Source organism: Carassius auratus, chromosome 40 (assembly GCF_003368295.1).
Source record: "Carassius auratus strain Wakin chromosome 40, ASM336829v1, whole genome shotgun sequence".
NCBI lineage: Eukaryota > Metazoa > Chordata > Actinopteri > Cypriniformes > Cyprinidae > Carassius > Carassius auratus.
In genome coordinates, this window is record NC_039282.1 from 16343113 (window position 1) to 16367356 (window position 24244).

Genomic DNA, 24244 nt, shown 5'->3' on the forward strand with positions numbered 1-24244 from the left:
AGGGCCCACATGATGTGCATTGTGAATTAATAAATTAAAATATATATTTAAGTCTTTAGAGTAACTTAGCTACAGTACGTTTTGCTTTGTTATTTTGTGTTGCTGTTAGTATGAAGGCAGTGACCCATTTATATTTTAAAATAGGTGAATGTGTAGTAGTGATTCCGATTTAATTTTGTGAATAAAGTATTTTGCGTTTAACCTGAAAGCATCAGAGGCTTTTATTTTGAAATCCTCCTCGCTGCAGGTTTGCGGAAGTCCTCGCTGCTGAACACACACACACACACACATACACATACGGTTGTCCGCACAAAACAGCCTTAGAAACAACACACCTAAACATAATATTCCAGGACTTACATCGCCGTTCACTAGAGAAGGCCGAAGGAGACCCAAACAAGGTGCGATGTTGTTTACTTCTCTCGTCTTGGTTCTTGTTGTGAAGCTCAGTGTTGTAAAGAACACGCAGAGGCCTATTACAGCCATCATATGCACAAACCACAAATTTCGCACATTGCCTGATTCTGGTGAGATATTAAATGGAGGAAAGTGGCTTCGTATCTTTTGCAGTGTGCTGAGACTTCATTTTGATAAATTGATATAAACAAAAGCAATGGGACTTATCAGTTACCTGTATCCATCACCATGAGCCCTGGCTGTGTAATATTACTGAGGCTGTGCCTCAAACCATGTGATCAAACTACACAGGAGGCATTTTTGGCAATCATAGACATGTTTAAACCAGTGAATCATTATTATAGAATGATTCTAAGTTGACAGCTGACTCTGTTTTAGCTCCTCTGTCATTCAGATTGATGAGCAGAGTTTTGTTTAAGGGTTTATATCACATTTAGACATGATCTGCAGGGGGATAAGCTTCACAACTTCTGCTGATCTGCATAGATCTTGATGCTGCATCCAGTGTGGGTTGATATGAACAGTTTGGACGTGTCCAGAGCTATAAAATATTGGTCATGCACCTCTATTACTGTGATTTTGATCTATTATCTTCATTACCACCCATACATATGTTGATCAGTCTCTAATGAATTAAATCAAAATACTTACAGTTAGAACACAAGTATGCATGTTACTGTATTTTTTTGAAGTTCTCTCCTGAACCTTTTACTAGATACTAAAAATCATTGAACTAGCCTGTATAGTTATATGTTGGGATAGTTTAGTAATAAGGTTAAATGTTTTTCCAGTAAATAATAATATTATATTTATAAATTGTAGTATGCAAAATGATATTATGAATATTAAGTGTAAAAATGAGGTTTAATATATTCAAATTGTTAAAGTAAAAATAACATTATATGAAAGATTTTTTCACAGAATATCACAAAATCATACTATATGGGGTAAGTTGTCACAATCTTAACTTGCTGTTAAACAACCTTTTATATTAAAATAAATATAGAAATAAACATACAATGCAATATTCAACTACCTTAATAAATGTGATTTCTGTACTTACTCTTTTATATTTTGTTGATTTTGTTTGATTAAAAAACGTTTTAGAGTTCCTGAATAAATATATAAAAATCACTTATATTTGATTTATTTTGTTTTATCTGTTTATTTTGTCATCCAAGTTTACTTTTGGTTAAATAAACTTTTTCGGTTTTCTTATAATAATTTCCAAGCTATTGATAAATTGTAAAACTATATATTTGATCTACATCAAACAGATTTATTGATGGATTAATAATAATATAATAGACTATAATTAACTGTAGTAAATAAATTTTATAGAATTACAACATATGATACACAATGAAATCAACGTGAAAAAATAAAAATAAATAAACATCAACCAGATACTATGATGTAGCTCTTGTGGCATGTGACAACTAGCCCCGGTCTCTTTTGCATATAATTTTGTAAAGTATGATTTTGACATTAAATCTTATTTGTTGTATTTCTGAGAGTTTGCAGCCATTTTTGCTGGCAATGCACATGTTAACATCAGATGCAACAGCAATCATTTGTGATGGCATTACATTAATGTGGAGTGAGAGTTTAGATGCATCTGTTTGCATGTAAACTCATCATGTCAGTCATCTGTCTCAGCGAGCCGTGGTATCTGTTGGGGTAGACATGGTCAGTGTGGTCACCAGGTCAAGGATTTGGCTAACTTGCACAAACTGTGTGGAGATTAACCGGCTGGACGTATGGTTCTGTGACACAAGGGTCCCATGAGCTGCCACATGCAGACAGTGTTCAATAATGCAGCAGAAAAATAGTTATTATAAATAAAAGTGTAATTGATTGGTTTTGGGGAAGAGTTATGAAAAAACTGCAGCACTTATGAATGGTTGTATTCAGGTCAGTATTTATTGAGTTCCTGTTTCGTTATAAAGCATGCTTGAGTTTCACTGCTGTGATCTTTATGGAGGAAGCCAGCATGCAGCCGTGTTCATTGAAAATGTTTTTGATGCACGTTTCCTGTTTGCTTTGGCGACTTCGCACATTTGTTCTGTTCGAGACACCTGTGTGTGTGTGTGTGTGTCTGTGTGTGTTTGAACTTTATGCTCCCAGCAGTCATTCAGTTAGTGGCACATGGCTACTACAGAGTGTGCATGATGTGTGTGTGTTGTATATGTAGGGTGTGGTTGATGCTGACATTGATTGGTCCGTGTGTTCAGGGTCTGGTTTGTTCAGTGTGAGTCTCGTGTTTGTGGTGATTCCAGTTTTTGACTTTATCTACACATCTACTTCCTTCTTCCTACACTTCTCTTAATCTAGTTTGTTACTCATCTTTCGCTTATTATTTAGTTTTTTGTTATTGTTGACTTGTTTGTTTGTTCATTCATGTTTTTGCTAGTCAGTTCATTCTCTCAATTGTTTTTCCATTCATTTATTCTTTAATTCATTCATCTGCTTATTACTTAATTGACCTTCCTGTAGTCAAAGAGTAACGTGTGGCACTGTCAACCACAAGTTCATGGGTTCAGTTCTAAGAAAAAGCAAGTAATGATGAAAAGTGTACGTTACATTTAGTTTGTCACTTTGATCTTTAGTTCATTCATTGGTTTCATTTATTTGTTCTTTTTTCTGTTTGTTTGTTCAATCTGTCCATGACTTCATTTATTTTTCCATTTGTTCGTTCATTCTTTCATTTGAATTCCTGATTGTTTGTTTAATGGTTCATGTTTTTTCTTTAGTTCCTTCTTTTATTCCTGTTCATTTGTTTGTTCACATTTCCATTTGTTTATTCATTCATTTAGTTTATTCATTAATTTGTGCTTTCATTTGTTTGATCCTTAATTCAATCAACTGCTTGTTTTTATTGGTTTGTACTTTCATTTCTTTTCATGTGGTTTTTGTTTATTTATTCATTCCTTCCAATGTTCAATCTTTTGTGTGTTTTTTTCTCGTAAGTAATTTTTTCTCTTTGTGTGTTCATCATTTGGTTCATTCTTTTTTTTAAATAATTTGTTCTTTCACATTTTCTTCCATTGATCATTATTTTATTCATTTTCCTAGTTCATTCTTGCGTTCTGCGACATTGAGAGTTAATGTTTTCCTTTTCCTGAAATTGGTGGTACATTCTGTTATTTGTTCATTTGTTTGGTTATTCTTTTGTTTGTAAATGAGTTTGTTTGTTCTCTCTTTCTCAGTTTTTTTTGACATTCTCTCTGTTTTTTTTTTCTCTCTTTCACAAGTTGGCTTTCTTCTACCTGGTTTGCCCTGGTAACGTGTTGCCATGCCGTTCCCTTTCGGTAAGTCTCACAAGTGTCCAGCCGACATTGTGAAGAATCTAAAGGACAACATGACCATTCTGGAGAAGCAGGACATTTCAGACAAGAAGGCTGAGAAGGTAATAAAGACATATGCAGTGTGTTTGTGCTTGACTATTACCCATTAAAAGCCATTAATGAGAGGAGTGTCTGTCCGCAGGCCTCTGAAGAAGTGTCCAAATCTCTGCTGGCCATGAAGGAGATTCTCTACGGCACGAATGAGAAGGAGCCGCAGACAGAAGCCGTGGCTCAGCTCGCTCAGGAGCTCTACAACAGCGGCCTGCTCAGCACCCTCGTCGCAGATCTGCAGCTCATCGACTTTGAGGTGACAAATGAGTCAAAACAACCTACGCAGGACACATGAATCAAACTGTGATGTGAAGGTCATCAGGGACACATTTGTAGTGCAAAATACCCCACGAATCCCGAACAACATTAAATATGCATCTAGTTCTGCTGCTCTTCTCTTTTCTTGCTCTGAGGGTTTAATGACAGAAACAGAAACCAAGAGTGTCAATTTAAATGAGTTTAATTAAATATGTCTGTAAATTAGGGATGTGCGATATGGATCATATTTTTTTTGATCAATTTTGCGATTTCGATTTTAATCACGATTTTGACACACAGACATGCTTTACAATCACAAGTGCATTCATTATAAATTTGAAACATATTTCCGAAAGAAAACCAATTAGAGCTTTATCGAATGTCTCTAGAACAGACATAAGTCAAAATAATCACTAAGTAAAGATGTCAAACATAATGTCTAGACATATGGAAAAAAAATGTATAAAATAAAACCATGTTCAAACCGTGTTTTTTTTTTTCTTTTCTATGCATTGGTCATAGAGCTCACTGTAGCTGTGCATCAGGTGTTATATGTTTTGCCCAATATACTAAAAAGAGTTTTCTATAAAAAAAAAAAACTTAATGAAGGCGTCAAAATCATGTTTTACCAAAAACAGCGACGTTGCTCCCCATGCAGTCTTCTTTGCCGCCTCCATCTCTACATGCAGACTGAGCTCGCGCGAATCATCTTCATGCCAGTTATTCAGCCAATAAAGTGTAGGCCTATGTATTTAAAAAATGTGTCTAGTACTAGGACCCGACTGACCGCGACCCGAATATCATTAAAAATATAAAAAAATTCTTATATCATTAAATACCGCACCCGCTCATTTTGGATCAACCCGCGCATTACTGACTCGCACGCAGATTTCCTTTGCTCTGTTAACAAAACCAGATGCGCGTGCTCAGAGTCAGATCATAGACTGTATAAGGATCAGATATATGCTGCTTTACAACGTGTCTCCTCTCACTCAACCTGTGTCCTGTGTACTCACAACTCTCTGTGCTCATACGCAAGATATTAAATCTTTTCGCACCTTTCTATTTATAACCTTTTCTGTTCTCATCTTTTTACCGCATGCAATGTGAATGGTCTGTTCTGTTAACATGGGCTCGAAAAAAAAGGCTACGCATCACAGACCGAGTGTGTGAACCTGGAGTTAGGCATATGCCCAGTCTACCAGATAACATACTGCGTGAGGTCGGGGCTGCAGAAAACTGTGCTATAAAGTGATTTAGAAATCGCGCACACTCCAATCCGATTTTATTTCGATTTTGATTAATCGCACAGCCCTACTATAAATCTTATAAATTATATTTTTAATTTTATAATAATGGTTAATTAAAATAATAGTAATTACTACAATACAATTCTGTAATTGCAGAAGTTTCAACAACTAAATGGTTTTGGTTTACACCAATAGACACAATTTCGGTACAATTTTTTAGTCATTTTTTTATACGCTTTTTTTTTTAAATGGCTATTTCTACCTGATAAAATATATTTAAGAGTAACATAGCTAGAAACAATAATAAACATTTTCTTTCTTTTTTTATAATTTATAATAAATTTTTCATGCTTTTTCCAGGTCCAAAAATCACAAAAAAGGTTTTCCATGAATATATATTTTAAAGTTTGTTTAGTCTCATTTTAAATCATTTTAAGCCATCTGTGCTTAAGCCACCTAATGTTTCCCAACTCATAACATAATTATGTAAACTTCAACTTTAATAGGTAAGAAACAACCATTCAATTGAAAACAAAAAGAAAAACCTTATGCAGGAGATGTAACATCTTCCCTTATGTATCCTCATAAGAGATCTAATCAAAGTGGCTACTTATGCAACTGAGAGACATTAATACTGTCTACATTCATCAGATGTCAGTGGCATTGACTGGCCACTTATGATCCGTTCAGCCGAGATATAGTTATACTACCAGTTTAATATATGATTTTATGTTATTTGTGTCTAGGGCAAGAAAGATGTGGCACAGATCTTTAACAATATCCTGAGACGTCAGATCGGCACTCGGACACCTACGGTTGAATACCTGTGCACTCAACAAAATATACTCTTCATGCTGCTTAAAGGGTGAGACACGCACACAAAGATATTCTGGAGACTTATTTTTATTTATTAATATATAACATAAAAATTCTGCCGTTTTCTTGACTTTTAAGATTTAGAGGCCAAGCAATGCCCAAATATTTACCTGTTTTAAATCAAGATATAAATAAATAATGGTCACAAAATATAAGGCAGAGGGAGGGATCTTGAGATGATTGTTATTGCATAAAAACAGTAGTGGGGATGATCTTAATTGTTCTTACTATTAATAGTGATACTATAAATGGTCATATTAGTACAATAGATTGGGATACAGTTTTATAGCTAACCAAATAATAATTCTTATAATGACACGAGCAGATAAATAAATGACCACAATATTGTAATTTACAACTAAAATGTAGTCATTAGTAGTATTGGAACTGATGTATTGCTATTTTGATGGTAGAATACATTATTATTATTACTATCGTTATCATTGTTATTATTGGTAACTATTGTTATTTTAAACTGTGATCTAACAATATAATAGGATATGGTTATATTTCATGAGTATTATAAATACTGGGACATATTATAATGTTTAAGATTATATTGTATCATTTTGATTCTTGAGTTCTTGAGATGGTCCTATTGTAATAGGGTATTTGTATATAAAAGTTATAAATTATTAGTAACAGACAATGGAAGTAACCATATGGTGTAATATATGGGGATGAATTGGGGGTGGGAGCAAATAAGTTCTACTTCTTTTGTGTGTGTGTGTGTATATATATATGTGTGTGTGTGTGTGTGTGTGCGCATATCTGTAGTTATTATGTGTAGGATATATGTATGGATACATATATATGTGAGATAAATTGTTCTAATTTTCTATGTATGTGTCTTAATATGTATTCATTTTTTTTATTCGATTACATTTTTTTTTTTTTTGCTCGAAATAAACTTCTACTACTACTACTAGGCGGGTGTTTAGATCAAATCTCATCCAGGAAACTGGTTAGGTGACTAATATGAGTTTTTAGGGGCACTATCTGATCACAGATTAGTGTTTACTCTTAAGATAACTTTGAGTCAACGTTTGCTGTGTGCATATAAGCAGTTTTTGGTAGTTGACTGTCAAATTGTCATTACTTACCATTACTAATTACCCTAGTGTTGATTTAAACTTCCTGTAAAACACAAGAGTAGATGTTTGGACACACTGATGTTTTCCATAAAATGGAAGTGAATGGTGATAAAGGATCATTTAGTTTGATTGTCTGGAAAAGAACCGAAGCGGCATGAACATTATCATCTCCTTTTGAGTCTATGAAAGAAAGTCAAACATGTTTGGATCAACATGAGAATGTGTGTATGATCTTTCTGATGTTGAGTTCCTGTCCTTTTTGTAGTTACGAGTCTCCAGACATCGCTCTGAACTGTGGGATCATGCTGAGGGAATGCATACGGCACGAGCCGCTGGCCAAGATCACCCTCTGCTCCGAGCAGTTCTACGATTTCTTCAGATACGTGGAGATGTCTACCTTCGACATCGCCTCGGACGCATTTGCCACTTTTAAAGTGAGTGTTTTTGTAAATGTACAAGCCTTGGGTGTTCATTTTGTCTGGCTGGCTTCTTTGATTACTTCATATTCAGATGAAGTGTATTCTGAATTGCATTTGTTTGGTTTTCTTCCAGGATCTGCTGACGAGACACAAGCTGCTCAGCGCTGAGTTCCTGGAGCAGCACTATGACAGAGTGAGTCACTGGGTTGGTTTGGGATCTGAGTGGATCTGTCAGTCATTCTGCTGCGGGTCCTTCTCACAACTGTTTGTTTGAATTTAATGTGAAAGTCAATACAATTGGAAGTGATTTGAATTTTAATGGGGTCCAAAGAGTATATGGGCACTTATGTCTGACTTGACTATCTAATGTAAAAGATAAAAAAAATACCAAAAAATACTGCTAGAGCTTTTCTCAGAACTAACTTTACATCATCATATTAGCAAACAATCTAGTACTTGGAAAGTGCTATCTTTTTTTTTTTTTTTTTTTTTTTTTTTTTTTTTTTTTTTTATAAATAAACGCCACTCGGTTCGGTATTTTATCTAATGCAAGTGTGCTATATGTATGCAAATATATCTTTGAGGTTAATTTAATATTTATCCCTTATTTTTTCCACGTTTGTTCTTCAGTTCTTTAGTGAATATGAGAAACTTCTTCATTCAGAAAACTATGTGACTAAAAGGCAGTCTCTAAAGGTAAGAAATGGTTAATATCTATGTTGTGTGTTTTGATGATTGTGCTTACTTAAAGTTCGACAGTTCGGGATCACTAAGAATTTTTGGTGTTTTTGAAAGAAGTCTCCTCTTCTCACCGAGGCTGCAATTATTTGATCAAAAACACATTAAAAACTGTAAATATTGTGAAATATTATTGCAATTTAAAATAACTATTTCCTATTTCCATAAATATTAAAATGCAATTTATTATTTTGATGCAATGCTGAATTTACAGCATTATTACTCCAGGCTTCAGTGTCACATGATCCTTCAGAAATCATTCTAAAATGCTAGTTTATTGCTCATTCTTGTGCTGTTTTTGCTTCTATTAATAAAATGTTTGAACTGCATTTTTATGGAAATAGAACAACTTTTGTAACATTATAAATGTCTTTTGATGAATACATCTTTAAAAAGTCAAATTTACCCCTAACTTTAAATGGTAGTGTATATTTATTTGTGTGTATAGATGCTGTGAAACAAATTATTTAAACTAAATCCTGTGAATGTTTACTGTAGTACACTAGATCTTTATTTTATGATGGTTTATGTCTTTCCTCTTCTTCTTAGCTTTTGGGAGAGCTGCTTTTGGACCGGCACAACTTCACTATAATGACAAAGTACATAAGCAAACCAGAGAACCTCAAGCTCATGATGAACCTGCTGAGAGACAAGAGCCGCAACATCCAGTTTGAGGCCTTTCATGTATTTAAGGTATGAATTGTCAGCTGAATCTTCCCTCCTTCAATCTTGTCTCGAGCGACAGTATTCTGAGCGATGACCGCTTTCTCTGCGCATTCAGGTGTTTGTGGCCAATCCGAACAAGACCCAGCCCATCCTCGACATCCTGCTGAAGAACCAGACCAAACTCATCGAGTTCCTCGGCAAGTTCCAGAACGACCGCAGCGAGGACGAGCAGTTCGGCGACGAGAAGACCTATCTCATCAAACAGATCCGAGACCTCAAGAGGCCAACCCCGCAGGACGCTTGAGAAGGATCACGACTGTACACACATGCGTAGAGGACATCTAGACAGTGTTTTAGGCAACGTCTGGATGATGTTTGGCTCTCTGGGACGTTGAGTGGCCGCAGCACTGGGCATGTTTTTGTGTTTTGCAGGAACCGTTAAATGCCATTTGAGCTCGGTGGGTGAGAAATATGACGACAAGGATGAAAAGTAGTCTTGCTTCGCTGGAAATTCAACCTGTCCTTCTGCAATGTTTTATTCTCATGTTACAAAAATCGAGCAAAATGAACAGAAAAGGCGGGTGTAGATGCTGCTGCTTTGCACATAAACGAAAGAGGGTTCTGTACCTCATACACAAACATACACTCAAATGGCTCTTGATGCTAATTGGATATTAATGTATTCCAGGAAAGATATTCAGATGCACATTTGTGCTCATTTTGAGGTTGCATACAGTGAGTGAGTGAACGTGTACATAGGCTTTTTCACCTTTATGGTTGCTATCAGACTCATTTTCAAAGACAGCAATTAGTAAATGTGTTGACCGAGGAGGGTTTAGTTATTGTCAGAGCTGTTGACCCTGATTTAATGTCTTCTCATTAGTCACTGTGTCGAGTGGGTGTAATGGAAACTTCACTTCTCTGCTTTCTGTGACGGTGACTTTAAGATCTGTGCACTAGCGCCAGTGTTTTTTTTTCCTTTTTTTTTCTTTTAGTGCTAGTTCTCAGCATAACTAACCCTACCACTCATAACATTTAGATAGTTTATGTGTTAACTTGTCCCTTGTTTGGATAATTAGATGAGTTCATGTTCATGGGTGAGTCACACAAAAACATGGCTAGGTCACATTTCACCCCAAAATCAAAAGAAGAAAGGTTTATTATTATTATTATTATTATTTATATTATTATTTATATTGGTAGAAAGTCTGTACAAGTACTAATATTTATTATTTAAAAACATTTATAAATATGTACGATTTTTAAAATATAATTATAAAAAGTATTTTATATATAATAATAATATTTTACTGAATTATATTTGTAAACAAACTTTAGTATATTATGCATTGCAGAAATTTTACTAATCTGAAGTTATAATACCATGCACAAACTATAATTTCATATATCTTTGTTTTCATTTTGTGGTGAAATGTGACTTGGTCATGTTCATTAATGGTTTTGTGATATTTGACTGAATGCACCAGCTTACATACTGTGTCTTCTTCCTTACTGTAGGTTTTAAGTTTTAAGGAGGGGGAAGTAATGAGTCCAGTATGAGATGTTTTTATCAGTAGACTAATCTGAAATGGTTGGATGTAGAGAAGAAGCTCAAGCTCACATTAGCACCCAGAGGACATTTGAGCAGCTACGTCCTTTATGAATGTTTTATGTAGGTTTGTTTTTAGAACAGTGCAGTGTTTGATGGGGGTTTTCATTTAATACGTTAAATCGGGTGCAATAATGAAAAACCACACAAAACTGAAAGTGATTTAGAGGGTTTGGTTGATCTTTTTTGAGTTATAGTTTGCATTACTGCTTTTACTCACAAGACAGCCGCAACCATCTACCATAAAACCCTTCTTTTCTTCCCAGAGTGAAAGCAGATGTTATTCATAATGTTAACTCTTACTCATTTTCGATGCAGAACTTTACCCGACCTCTCATAAAACATGTTCTGCTGAATGTTTACAGTACTGGTCTGAATAACAGGGATTGTCTACAACAGTATTTTAGTGTAGTGAAATGTACAAAGAAAAAAAAAAACCTTACTTAGGATAAAGATGTTTTTTTTTCATATTTCAGTCTCTGCATATGGCAGACTAATCTGTAGTTTAATCTGCATCTATCTAGACTTTTTCATTGGTTGGCACAAAAAAACAGCCGTTCACAGTCATCTTGAATGCCTGACATCATTCTGGCCCCAAGCATTAAGGATTCTGAGAATTAGCAAACTTATCTTGGCATATCAGTGCATGTTTTTAGATTAAGCATGAACGTCTAATGGGCGGACTGGAAACCTCTTGGCCTGCTGTCTGTTCAATTAAACAGTCCAATCTAACCTATAATGTAGATCTGGCATGAGTGATAAGACTCGGGCACAGAAGTGATGGAGTTTCATCTGAAAAGTCAATAGTAGCCAGACTAACAATTGGAAATAAAGTTTGGAATAAAAATAATTGTGTCTACTGTTTTTTTTTTTTTTTTTTTTTTGATTATTCACTAAAATACTAAGGTAAAACCATTTTTGGACCTTGTAACAAGGTAACAAATTTATGTTATAACAACATTATTTCGCCTTTTATGTAGACAGGCAGAAAGATATTGCCTTGCATGTTTTTTTTAGCGCACGCTTTTTCATTCTTGGTCGCTTTATTGCATTTACCATTTTTAATATGGCATATTAAAGTACCATTAGATTGAAAAATAAAATTAAATATTTTAAAAAGCAACATTCGTACACACATACGATGCACATGAGACGTGCGCGCGCTTGCTCATTCTGGGTCGCGCGCATCATCACCAGTGTTGCTGGCGCTGTGACTTTAAGAGCGATTTTTATCCAAATATATAAATAAATAATAGATTCTTCCGGTCCACTATAACAAACGGCAAATATTGTTTCAGAAAGCCAAGAGGGGTATAAAGGATCTGCATCCACGCTTAGAAAAAAAAAAAAAAAAAAACCTTCGTTTTTCCCTTCATCATCATGGTGAAGATCAGCTTTCAGCCCATCACGGGACAAAAAGCCGAGAAAGATGAGAGTGATGGAGATAAAACTCAAATATTCATATCGCATCCACACGTAAGTTTCGCTTTTTGTGTGCCTCAGCTAAAATGTCACGGAAAATAGCGGTTGAAACGAACCAAAATCCGGAAAGGAAATAACATACGTGGTAAACCATGTAATCACGTCATTTAGTGGGGTGATACGATCTAACTGATTGATAATGCTCCATTAATGCTTGTTTATGTATTTGTAGCTGTTTTGTACTGGAATATTGTTGCCCTGTGGTTTCATAACAAGATGACATGGATGCTGCACCACCTGCACCAATCACATCACATCATAAAACATGCATCATGATTATATCAGCCATAAAATGTGCACTGTATCTCTTCATGCACTCACACTTGTGATATTTTAATAAAATCGCTCTTCTTTAATAATTTATTAAACGATTAAACTAATATAAAATAGCTCAAAACACCCTGTCCTGTATTTTAACAAATATTGATTGTAATGAAAACGTGGATTGTTATTGCCAGAGCGAAAGGCCTCGATTCTCATGAGCTTATGACTGGATCAAATTTGACATGGCGCAGCACAGGTTTATGTGTATAAGCAACACACACACAGGCACAAATCCAACAGAGGCAAAATGGCAGATGGCTACGGTGAGCTTTAGCTGTTTAATAACGTTTTCTGTGTGTGTGTGTGTGTGTTGGGGTGGTTTGTGGTGTTTCGGGGCCAAATGAGCTCCCAACGAAGAAAACAACAAGGTGTGTAAATTCTGGGCCACTATACATACTTCCTGACTATAAAATATGCAAAAATCATGTCAAATTGGTATGAGTATTGATGAAACAGCAGGCAAACACCCAGCTAACGCAATATTTTAAGAACTTTGGCTCTTTAGTTCTGGAAAGGTTCTCTCAAACGTTATTCCAATATCACTAGAAGATCTCACCGTTATCTGGTAATAAATGTTAGCACAAAGACATTATTTATATAAACATCGTTCATGGAATATTTTTTCTTAAAAAAGACTGTTGAAAGACTTTTAAAAAATCCCATAATGTTTGCATTAAAACAAAAAAAGGACAATCAGAGAACATTATGGTTTCGTAACATTATTCTTGAGAACATTATTCTTAGAACATATTTTTGTTAGAAGCCAGTGGACACTTTCCCATAAAGCTGTGTGAGCCATGAAAAATACTTTCCCTTTTAATAAATTATGTTTTTCTTTAACGTACCAATGCCTATATGGGGTATGTGTTGGACTAGTATATTTCAGATATCTTAAATATTATTATCTTGATGTAAAACAATAAGCCGTCAAGTCAAAAGGAAGTCTCCATCATACTATCAAACCAAATGTGTGCATGATGTTTGCAAATGTGGGCCAGATCAGGCCATGTGCGTGCAGTTGGCAGATGGGTTGCAAGACTGTGGGTGTTATTAGTCATTGCCTATCAGCATTTCACATCTAATAATTTCCTACTGTAGTACGAGAGCACTGAATAATCCAATTTTTGGCTGCACGGGATACAAGTGAATGCCATGCCCATTGTAGCACGTCTCCCAGTGTGTGGGTGATCATACTAAAAGTGGCATGGTATATTGAGGACTTTACGGTTTCGTCACTACTTTGTGGGTGTGTGTGTGTGTGTGTGCGCGTGTGCGTGTGTGTGCATTGGGTTTGCCATCTTGGTAAGGACCAAATGTCCCTGCAGAGAAAGTATAACCTGAAATGACCTACTTTGTGGAGGCTTGTGAGAGTAGCTTATGATGAAAACAACTTAAAAATCCCTAAATAATGTCTTCTTTCAAAATGGGGGTAGGGGGTAGTAATAGATATAATATTCTTTATTCAAGAAAAAAATAAACATATCCAAAAAGTTATAAAAATAAATGACTAAATATATGCAAAACAGATGTATTGAATATATTTTATGTGTGTGAGCTTGTTTATGTGGTTAACGAGGACACAAATTTGTATAATGACATAGGTATCACACAGGTATTACAATGAGGAGGTGGTTTGTGAGGACATTTTTAGTGCCCCCGTAATTCAAAAGGCTTATAAATCATGGGGAAGTCGTGGCCTAATGGTTAGAGGGTTGGACTCCCAATCGAAGGGTTGTGAGTTGTAGTCTCGGGCCGGACGGAATTGTAGGTGGGGGTTAGTGCATGTACAGTTCTCTCTCCACCTTCAATACCATGACTTAGGTGCCCTTGAGCAAGGCATCGAACCCCCAACTGCTCCCCGGGCGCTGCAGCATAAATGGCTGCCCACTGCTCCGGGTGTGTGTGTGTGTGTGTGTGTGTGTGTGTGTGTGTGTGTGTGTGTGTGTGTGTGTGTGTGTGTGTGTGTGTGTGTGTGTTCACTGCTCTGTGTGTGTGCATTTCGGATGGGTTAAATGCAGAGCACAAATTCTGAGTATGGGTCACCATACTTGGCTGAATGTCACTTCACTCACACTCACTCACTCATACAGAATTAGTTATTTTGAAAATTCAAAAATGCACAAAGTTTCCTGTGAGGGTTAGGTGTAGGGTTGGGGTAGAAAATACAGTTTGTACAGAATAAAACCCATTACGCCTGTGGAGAGTCCCCATAAACCACATATACCAACATGAGTGTGTGTGTGTGTGTGTGTGTGTGTGTGTGTGCGTGTGTTTGTATTTGTAGGTGGAAGAGGAACTGGTGTTACCTGTAGGACGGAAACGTTCCTCTCTGAGTGGACTTTGCTGTCTGACAACTGCACTGGTTGTCTTCACCTGCAGTTTGATATACGCTTCGATTTATATCTACCGTTACTACATCATCCCTCAGGTACAGTTATGCGAGTGGCATAAAACTCACAATAACCATGATATATTTAGCTAAAAGCTGAAGCTTCAGTTAGTTCTAGTTTTCTGTTTTTGACTCCGCCAGAGCTTAAATGTTTTGTTAATGGCTCACTGCTGTGATTCGTCTGCTATGTGATTCGTTTTTTGAATTGCTTTTAGCGAATGATTCAATGACTCACTAATAAAGATGTTTGCGATTACTGAATAAATCAGTGTTTTTGAACAAATCAGTTGAATAGATGCCTCAATAAATCACCTACTGGTGTTGCGGTATAACCTTTAAAAAGAGTCACCGAAAGATTTGTCAGCTTTACAGAAATGAGCAAACACAGGTACGTGGCTGACATGTTGATTCAGTCAGTAAATGATGTGTGAGAATGATTCATACAGCAACCGAGTTCACAAGTTCTTTTGAATGATTCATAAGGATTGGCTATATAAAAAATATGGTAATTTGCTTACAAAATAGGCTACAGTCGGTTTGCTTTGTTTGTAATTCACACCAAAAGGTGTTTGTGACAGTTTGGATTGACTAAATAGAACTTCCGTTGTGTACCAGCCTGCGAGGACAACTCAACAGAAAATAAACAATGCTTTTTCTAGCTTTTAGTATTTATCTTATCACATTTTATTCAGACTGCATATGTTAAATATCATGCTTTACTGTTAAAAATGTAGATTCATAATGTTTCAAGTGCTATACAATGAAAATCAATGTTTTTTTGTCAGGGTTTCTTTTGGCTTAGGTCATGGTAGTCATCGAAACAGTATTGTATGTGATGGTGTTTCAGGTTCCGGATCAGAGTCGGTTCCACTGCCGTGTCGTGTACGAGGACTCGGTGGCTGCTCCCCTGCGAGGGTCTCACGAGCTGGAGGAGAGCGTTGGGATCTACCTGAAGGAAAACTACGAGCAAATCAGCATTCCTGTGCCCGACTTCAGCAACACAGACCCTGCTGATATCATTCATGATTTCAACAGGGTAGCGCTCTTAGCTCTCGTTATATATACTGATACTAATGCATCAACAGAATATGTTTTGATGTGTTGTGTTTGGATTTTAGGGTCTGACAGCCTACCATGACATTGCTTTAGACAAGTGTTATGTCATCGAGCTCAACACCTCTGTGGTCATGCCACCACGTAACCTCTGGGAGCTGCTCATCAACGTCAAGGTACCTGTATTGTTTGTATATAAATTCAGTTGAAATGTAAACTATATCTATGTGGTGACGTTGCCTTTCTGTCTTTTTGTAGAGAGGGACTTATCTCCCCCAGACGTACATTGTTCAGGAAGAGATGGTGGTGACTGGCCGTGTTAATAACATGCATCAGCTTGGCCGCTTTATTTACCGTCTGTGTAACGGTAAAGATACGTACAGGCTCCATCGCCGCAACTCACGCCGTCGTAAGTTCACACATTTTTGTCTTTTTTTTGTGTGTGAGTTGTAGTGGTAACTAATATGGATCATATAATAGCTGTTTTCAGTAGAGAGCATACAGCATGATTGAAATTAGATACAAATTACATCATATTTAATGGGATAGTCCACCCAATATGAAAGATAAATAAAAATATCTGTTTAAAAAAACTGATGTATGAACCTTTCATCTCAAAAATAAGATGCACAGTACTGCGCTACAAGTCCAGTTTAGCAATACCATATTAATCCAGAACTAATTCTGCATCTTCCTCTGTGGCTTCACAGCTGCCATACAAATCTGATTCAAGTCCAGCTAAATAGCTCATTGCAGCTAATTAACGGTACAATTAAGTAACACCCACGGTACGGCTTCCTGTTTTAAGCAATCTACTTCTCCCTGCTTACTGAAGATCTTTTTGTGAGAATATAATATGATAAAATCCATGGCAACTACAAACTTTGGGGAAACAGTGACAATTTCATTGAGACATGCAGTTCATATTCTATATCGTTTTATTCAATTGTATATATCATATTTTGTGATTACATTATGTATTTTAAGTTTTTTGTACTTGTACATTTTATAGTAGTCCACACGCTAAAAAAAATTCAGTTTTAGTTATTTTAGAACATAAAGGTAAACTAAATTAAAATGCTGCTTTGACAACAGCATTAAATTTTTTGTGCTTTATTTAATTTCATACAATAATTTTTTTTAAATTATTTGAATTTGAATTTCTGTTTTAGATTTAACTACAGTATAATAACCCTAGTAATTTATGAAAAATTTTTTGTGTTTTTCCTGTTAGGTATCACCAAGCGTGAGGCGCAGAACTGTCACCGAATCCGTCACTTTGAGAACACTTTTGTGGTGGAGACAGTGATTTGTGAGTCTCCTTAGGCTGTTCGTCTCTTTGGCCCGCCTATTTCTGATGAGATCACACTCTATGTTCTCAGTAGCCACACCCCTTTGAAAATCACACAATTCTTCACGCCTTTACACCCCATTTATCTCTGTTTTGCACTTCTCTGTCTGTATCTCTTCTCTGTCAGGTGTCTGAACAGTTTGTGTCTGCATATTTGCAATAATGAGCATTTTCAAAATGATGCATTTAAAACGGTAACTGTAGCATCTGAAGTCTTTAAATGGGAAGATCACATGGGCATTAAGCTGCACAATGCTTGCATGCTCGTACCTGTGTGTAACTTGCCGTTTGTGCTCCCTCAAACTGCTCTTTGCTCTCTTATATATTTGTGTGTTTTTAGTCCTATTCTTGGATAGAGATGCACCGACACTATGACAATAAATACCATAAAATGATGTGAAAACAGGCCCAAATATCAGAAAGCATCACTCTTACATCCAATCTCTGAACTCGGGTTCAGTTAATGTACACAGTAAAAAAATATATTTTCTTAATTAATATTTTAGTGTTGTTTCCACTATTGGTCAAGCACATTATTATGAAGAAAGTTTGTTTGTGCAAAAGTCTTGAGGCTATTTTGCTCAAAACATTTGGAATGGTAAAGTGTCATCTGTTGCAAAAACACAGTTTTTTTTACCCTAATTTGTATGGTCTTGAGCACAATATTCACTTTTCTTTCGGTGCATCACTACTCATGGATATCCTAAACATGCCAGTTAAATCGTTTGATGAAAAATTGCAGCCATCATCACATTTACCCCTTGTTTATGTTTACTATGTATCTCAATATCCAGTTTCACTTGAGTGCTTCTACCACACTCTTCCTGTGCTACTTCCTCCTTTTTTCTTTGTTTGTCTGCATGCTTTTCAAGACAAAACATGCATTGTTTGAGTATTTTCTTATCATATGAGTGAAGCCTTAGGCCAGATTCATGCCCTGGACTATGTATACAATCTCAATAGCTCTTCGTGTATGTGTTTGTTGAAGTTAAAAACCTTGTTTAGTTGGGTGAAGCAAACATGCAAATAAACCAAAAAGACCTAGCTATGCTACATCCTCTTTAATCATTTCTGTTATAAAACATTGATAGCATGGGCAAACCCTTTTCTTTTTTTAACAAAAGTAGTCGCATAATACAAAAATTGCAGTTGATGTTCCTTAACCGCTTGTTTCACACCCTCTGCAGGTTCTATAAAAACATCCTGGTGGTAAACAGCAAACAGAACACTCATCATAGCTAATTTTGATGTTAAAGCTGCTAGTAAACGTCTGCAAAGCCCAAAGGAAGTCTGCAGTATTCTTTCTGAAACTGTAAAAAATGTGAAATGAAATATGCACAAGCTTTCTGCCCCATAACTGTTATGCATGACTTTGAAATTATCTTGCACCATCTTGTGCCCTTGCATTTGCTATGCTCACCCTTCACCACCAGAGGTTTCAGGTTAAAAAGTAAGATTGTAAGCATAGATCTGAGGCATAATAATTAGATGGGTGCCTAACAGCAAATAGAATGAGAACAATTAAGTCAAATGAGGTGAAAACATTATCAGCTGTTGTTCCAAACACATATGCCATTCTTCTGTGGAACAAGAATTTATTTTCCATGCAATGAAACTAAATGAGACCCAAATATGACAAAAATCTAATCTGATAATATGTTAAACTGAAAAACACTGCTGTATTATATATAATCATAGTTTATAGAACAAATTCTCTTAATGGCAGACTCTAAACATTTTTCATCAAACAGGTTTATTAGGATTAGATTAGGTTTGTAGATGCTAGACAACAGAAACACTATTTTGCATTAAGGATGTTTACTATCTTCACTTCTGCTCTTCATTTGAAAGGCATATTGGAATCTATGTTATATTTAGTTACAGTATTTGACACATAGTACACAGGAACTCGGGGGAGAAAAAGAAGGAGACCTGACTCAACATGAAAATATAACACCTGCAAGGCAACCGATCAGATCTAATCTGTATTAACCATAATTGTTGAAACCTAAACCTAGGCTATTAATACAAACTTATTAAATGTATTATTGTGTTAAAGAAGTCAATTTATGACATAAAAAAGTGCTTTGAAATCATCTATATCAAGATTACTGTCATCTGACATTGATTTATGAAAATGTATCACAACACTGGATAAACCACTGCAACAATATAACTAAACCACCTCAACTGTTAACAATGATGATGACAAAAAATGGATATGCTAGTTTTTTATCCAAAATATCTTCATGTTGTATGGAGCCAGCATTCCTTTTATTTAATGCACAGTGTGATCATCAAAGATGACATCAAAGACTTTCGTGTTAGACAGAACCAGACTCTGTAAATTTACATAGCTGTGGATGTGACTGACATGCTTTCAAGACAGATGCAGATAGAAGTTCCTCTGAAGTGTTATTTTAGGGCAAACTGTTTTGCTTTAAAGAGCACATTGAATGAGAACATGTTTTTGCACATTGGTGACACAGGAAGTGGTAAAAAGCATAACTTCAATTTGGTTTATTGGCCATAATCACAAAAATAAAATGTAGAACTAAAAAATATTTACATTATCAGCAAAAATATAACTTTTTTTTTCTTAGATATTCTAAAAGTCTTCACACAAGTCTCCACCACAGATAAGACTAAAATTAAATTTCAAGTACCTACACCGTAAAAAAGTTTTTACGAACTCATTTTGCCAGCTGTGGTTGCCAGAATCATTTTGTTAAAAATACAGAAATAATAAAATAATTAAAGAACAAACTGTAAATTTAAGAGTTTAAAACTATAATTTCCAAGCAAGAAACTCTTGAGTGTAAACTAGTACATTCCACAATGTACACTGCTAATAAAATCTGTTTTGTTTCTTTAACATAATTGACAACCACCATAATAATGCAAGAGGTAAATGAGACAGCAATATGAACAATCTGTTCATCACGAGTAGCTTTTCCACAAGCTGAAGTTGTCAGGGTTTTGGTAAGGGAGGAACTCAGGTGCAGACAGGATTTACAACACAAACAGGTTTATTTACAAAAGGGGAAAACAAAACGCACGAGGGGGAAAACAGGACTAAGGCAGATACAACAATAACTAAACAGGACTGAATAATCAAGATAAACAAAGACTCAACACAGGAGAACACTAACTACAAATAACACTCACGGTTATACAGGATACAATATCTCGATCACAGGTGAGGAACACATATGAGGTACACAAATCACAATGAACCGACGCAAGACAGAGCACACTTGGAGACCTAAATAGGGGAAACAATCAAGACACGACAGGTGGCACAGATGGGACAATCAAGACACGACTAGGTTAACAAGGGGGGCGGGGCAAGGGAACGAGACAACACAAGCACATGGCCCAAAGACAAGGCCATGCGCTTGTACACAAAACACGGGTCTGTCATGATCCTGCCTCAAGACTAGGAAAAATCAAGGACACGAGGGCAGAATCATGACAGAAGTATTACTAATATATAGAAGGCAGACCGAGTCATTTGCACAAACTCTAAACACCATCATGGTAATGCATGACAATTAAATAATACAATAAACATTCATTAAACAACAGAGATGTAACCACCCCACACATATACACACACACATATATATATATACCAGACATTTAATCTAAATTTACGGTAAAATGCTGTTAATTGTAAAATGTTTAGATGTAGAAATAGTTATTTATTTATATATATATATATATATATATATATATATATATATATATATATATATATATATATATATATATGTATGTATATATAGTTGATTTGTTCTATTTCTACACCTAAACATTTTACAAATAACAGCATTTTACCGTAAATTTACATTAAATGTCTGGTTAGATCTTTTACAGTTTTCCCGTGTATACAGGAACTTACTTTTCTAAGATCAGTTTTACTATATTTTACAGTTAAAATTATACTATTTTTTCAGCATAGGGCAGTTTAAAAAATAACGAAATTACAGAGTAATAAATTTAATCACAATATGTGACTCTTACCAAACAGGACATAAACCCACAGTGCAAATTGTGAGATTTAAATAGAACATTTAAAATAAAATGCCGAATCAACTTGGTTTCACCTGCTCAGGATCATTTTTAGTGGATGAATGAAATAAGTTCTCGAGAAGATTAAAAACACAATAAGTTTGCCACAATAACATGTTCCACTAAGATTTGATAATCATAAAGTGTTCAGATGTGTTTTGAACACTAACTATATTGTGTGCTAAAAAAAAATGATGGTTCAAAAAAAAAAAAAGAAAAAAAAAAAGATTGCCTACAGAGAACCTCTTGCGATGGAAATAATATTAAAAACGTCAGAGGAAAACCTATAGTGGTGAATAAAGTATTATTATATATTTTTCCAAGTCATCTCTATGGCTGGCAAAAGTGCCCAATTTACCTGCTTTCACTTTAATTGAATAATTTTGCGAGCAAATGCTAGTTTTCTCAAGCAAACGGAAAAACACTAATATAATTTTCCTTCCATCTCACATTTGTATACATCGCCATGTCCCATTGGGGGGCTGCTTAGGATGGTCTATCCTTTCTGTCCTCAGCTTGTCAAGACATTTCCATCGTCCTGCTGAGGGAATGAGTGCCTGCATCAGTTTGTTTTTTCCCCTTGTCCTGCCAGAACGAGTCCAGAGAGAAGTAGTAGATGAGCGGATCCAGACAGCAGTTGACACTCGCCAGGCACACGAGCGCTGGTATATGCTTTCCGTTGTTCTCGTTGTACAGCAAGAGTCGTAAAGTAAACGGCAGGAAAAATATCGTAAACACCAACATGTTGATGACAAAAATCAGTATGACGTTCATTTTGTTGTTCACCTTGGCCGCGTCAGCGCTGGGACGCTTCCTAAGTGTGATTATGACCACGACCGTGGAGACGATATTGACCAGCAGGAGTATTAATAAAAATATCGCTTGTGAGAGCGCGAATATTGAGTCTTTTCCTGGCGTTTTAACCTCGAAGCACGATGCCCTGGAACACTGCTTCAGGGAACCGTAAAGTTTCATAATCTCGGGGATGCAAAGGATGGAGATGAGGATCCACACGACCGCGCAGCACTTCAGCGCGCACGCGGAGGTTCTCAGAGAGCGGGAGCGCAGAGGGAAGACCAGGGCGACCATCCGGTCCACGCTGATTAAAGTGATGAAGATAGAGCTCGTCCTGATGTTCACGCGAAACAAAACGATGGCAGCGGTGCATGTGGCCGCTCCAAACGGCCACTTGAGCGTTGCGTAAAAGTAGACGCGCAGCGGGAGGGAGAGCGCGAGGAGCAGGTCGGACACGGCGAGGTTCACCATGAGCACGGCGCACGGGGACCGGAACCCGTGACTGCGCAGCAGGATCCACAGGGACAACGTGTTGAGCGGTAGACCCACGACAAGAACCAGTCCATACACCACGGCCGACGCCACTTGCCGGTCCCGATCCACAGGAGTGCACGGGTCAGTCAAGTTCCCAGACATATTCATGTTTCAGAGGAGAACCGCTGATTACGAAATCAGAAAGCTTGGGTCGAAGGTGGCCGATTGACCTCTGGGCAGATTTTACAGTGGTTTTGAGGGAACCCGGCGAGTAATGAAAAACTAAAGCGGAAGGATGTAGATTAAGGTGAGGGGGTTCTCCGCCTCTTCAGCAGATCTTGTTCCGTTTCTCACAGTAGAAAGATTTTTTGAATGTCAAATTTGATGGACTACAAAAGCGTCCACTTTCAGTGTCCAGGAAAATTGCACGGTTCTCTGACCTCATTTTGACCTTTTGGGACATGCTGTCACACTATGGCGTGAGATTTGTCACGTGGGAACCTGACAAAACATTAAACAGATAGCCTATTTATATGCTTAAAGAAAAATTGTAACAGTAAAAGAAAAATGCACGAGCGATATAAGGTGACATTTTGGACAACAAATATTTCAAATAAAACAATTAATATAGTGGTTAATAAAATGTAGATTTATATGAAGTCTACAAATGCATCTATAGTATTTGTGGTGAATTATTCTTAAATGAAGAGTGTCATAACTGTAGTGCATGTAGTTTTTTATTTTAATAGTTTTTAATAACTGTAAAAAAATGTTTTGTTCAAGGCAGTACAGTAAATGCCTTTTGATGTACTTACATGTTTTATTTATTTTGTATTTATGTTACAGTAATGTAAAATAATGTTTATTCTGCATCACAGCAAATAAACTTGATGGTAAAAGTAGACAACTTAAAAGGATACTCCACCCCAAAATGAAAGTTTTGTCATTAATCACTTACCCCCATGTTGTTCCAAACCCGTAAAAGCGTTGTTTGTCTCTGGAACACAATTTAAGATATTTTGGATGAAAACCGGGAGGCTTGTGACTGTCCCATAGACTGTAAGTTACACTGTCAAAGTCCAGAACAGTATGAAAGACATCGTCAGAATAGTCCATCTGACATCAGTGGTTCAACCGTAACTTTATGAAGCGACGAAAATACTTTTTGTATGCGAAGGAAACAAAAATAACGACTTCTTTCCACAATTAGTCTCCTCTGTGTTTCTCTGCATCATCGTAGCGTCATTTTGGAAAATATTACATATATCAGTAATGTCAAAGATGACATATACTGAGTGTGTACTTTACATCCACTTGCTCATCTATATAAGCACGTCTATGTATCTTCTGTACTGCTCAATATCAAACCATTTAAGACAACAAATATTGAGAAGAAATATTAGGGGTTTATAAACTATTTGGGTTAATATATAAAATTCAAACAGATGTGACAATGTGCCCCCAAGTTGATATTTAAGTAGAACAAACTTTCAATGCATGGCAGTGTGGTTATATTGTATTCATAAAACTACTGCGTGAGTGTTACTGAGAGCACTTGTGACATTTATATGCCTGAA

General features: G+C 36.2%; 3 protein-coding genes across 3 annotated transcripts; 2 read left to right on the forward strand and 1 right to left on the reverse strand.

The window, feature by feature from the left end:
• Positions 1–241: 241 nt before the first annotated feature.
• Positions 242–11572, forward strand: LOC113058716 (calcium-binding protein 39). Its single transcript, XM_026226871.1, has 9 exons — positions 242–401; positions 3672–3826; positions 3907–4071; positions 6070–6188; positions 7559–7727; positions 7846–7905; positions 8343–8408; positions 9000–9143; positions 9232–11572. Exons 2-9 carry the CDS (start codon positions 3713–3715, stop codon positions 9418–9420), a joined length of 1026 nt encoding a protein of 341 aa, XP_026082656.1. The 5' UTR covers positions 242–401; positions 3672–3712; the 3' UTR covers positions 9421–11572.
• Positions 11573–11884: 312 nt separating this feature from the next.
• Positions 11885–18435, forward strand: LOC113058717 (integral membrane protein 2C-like). Its single transcript, XM_026226872.1, has 6 exons — positions 11885–12201; positions 14816–14959; positions 15768–15956; positions 16039–16149; positions 16232–16382; positions 17208–18435. The coding sequence occupies exons 1-6, from the start codon at positions 12106–12108 to the stop codon at positions 17297–17299; spliced, it is 783 nt and encodes a 260-aa protein (XP_026082657.1). The 5' UTR covers positions 11885–12105; the 3' UTR covers positions 17300–18435.
• Positions 18436–21190: 2755 nt separating this feature from the next.
• Positions 21191–23344, reverse strand: LOC113059031 (lysophosphatidic acid receptor 5-like). Its single transcript, XM_026227269.1, has one exon. It carries the CDS (start codon positions 22833–22835, stop codon positions 21918–21920), a length of 918 nt encoding a protein of 305 aa, XP_026083054.1. The 5' UTR covers positions 22836–23344; the 3' UTR covers positions 21191–21917.
• Between the last annotated feature and the right edge of the window lie 900 nt (positions 23345–24244).

Bases quoted from the DNA above. Each gene is read 5' to 3' on its own strand.
- LOC113058716 (XM_026226871.1), top strand. From the start codon at position 3,713: ATGCCGTTCCCTTTCGGTAAGTCTCACAAGTGTCCAGCCGACATTGTG. The intron at 3,827-3,906 runs GTAATAAAGACA...GTCTGTCCGCAG, and splicing joins CAGACAAGAAGGCTGAGAAG to GCCTCTGAAGAAGTGTCCAA. The intron at 8,409-8,999 runs GTAAGAAATGGT...TCTTCTTCTTAG, and splicing joins CTAAAAGGCAGTCTCTAAAG to CTTTTGGGAGAGCTGCTTTT.
- LOC113059031 (XM_026227269.1), bottom strand. From the start codon at position 22,835: ATGAATATGTCTGGGAACTTGACTGACCCGTGCACTCCTGTGGATCGG.
- LOC113058717 (XM_026226872.1), top strand. From the start codon at position 12,106: ATGGTGAAGATCAGCTTTCAGCCCATCACGGGACAAAAAGCCGAGAAA. The intron at 14,960-15,767 runs GTACAGTTATGC...ATGGTGTTTCAG, and splicing joins GTTACTACATCATCCCTCAG to GTTCCGGATCAGAGTCGGTT. The intron at 16,150-16,231 runs GTACCTGTATTG...GTCTTTTTGTAG, and splicing joins AGCTGCTCATCAACGTCAAG to AGAGGGACTTATCTCCCCCA.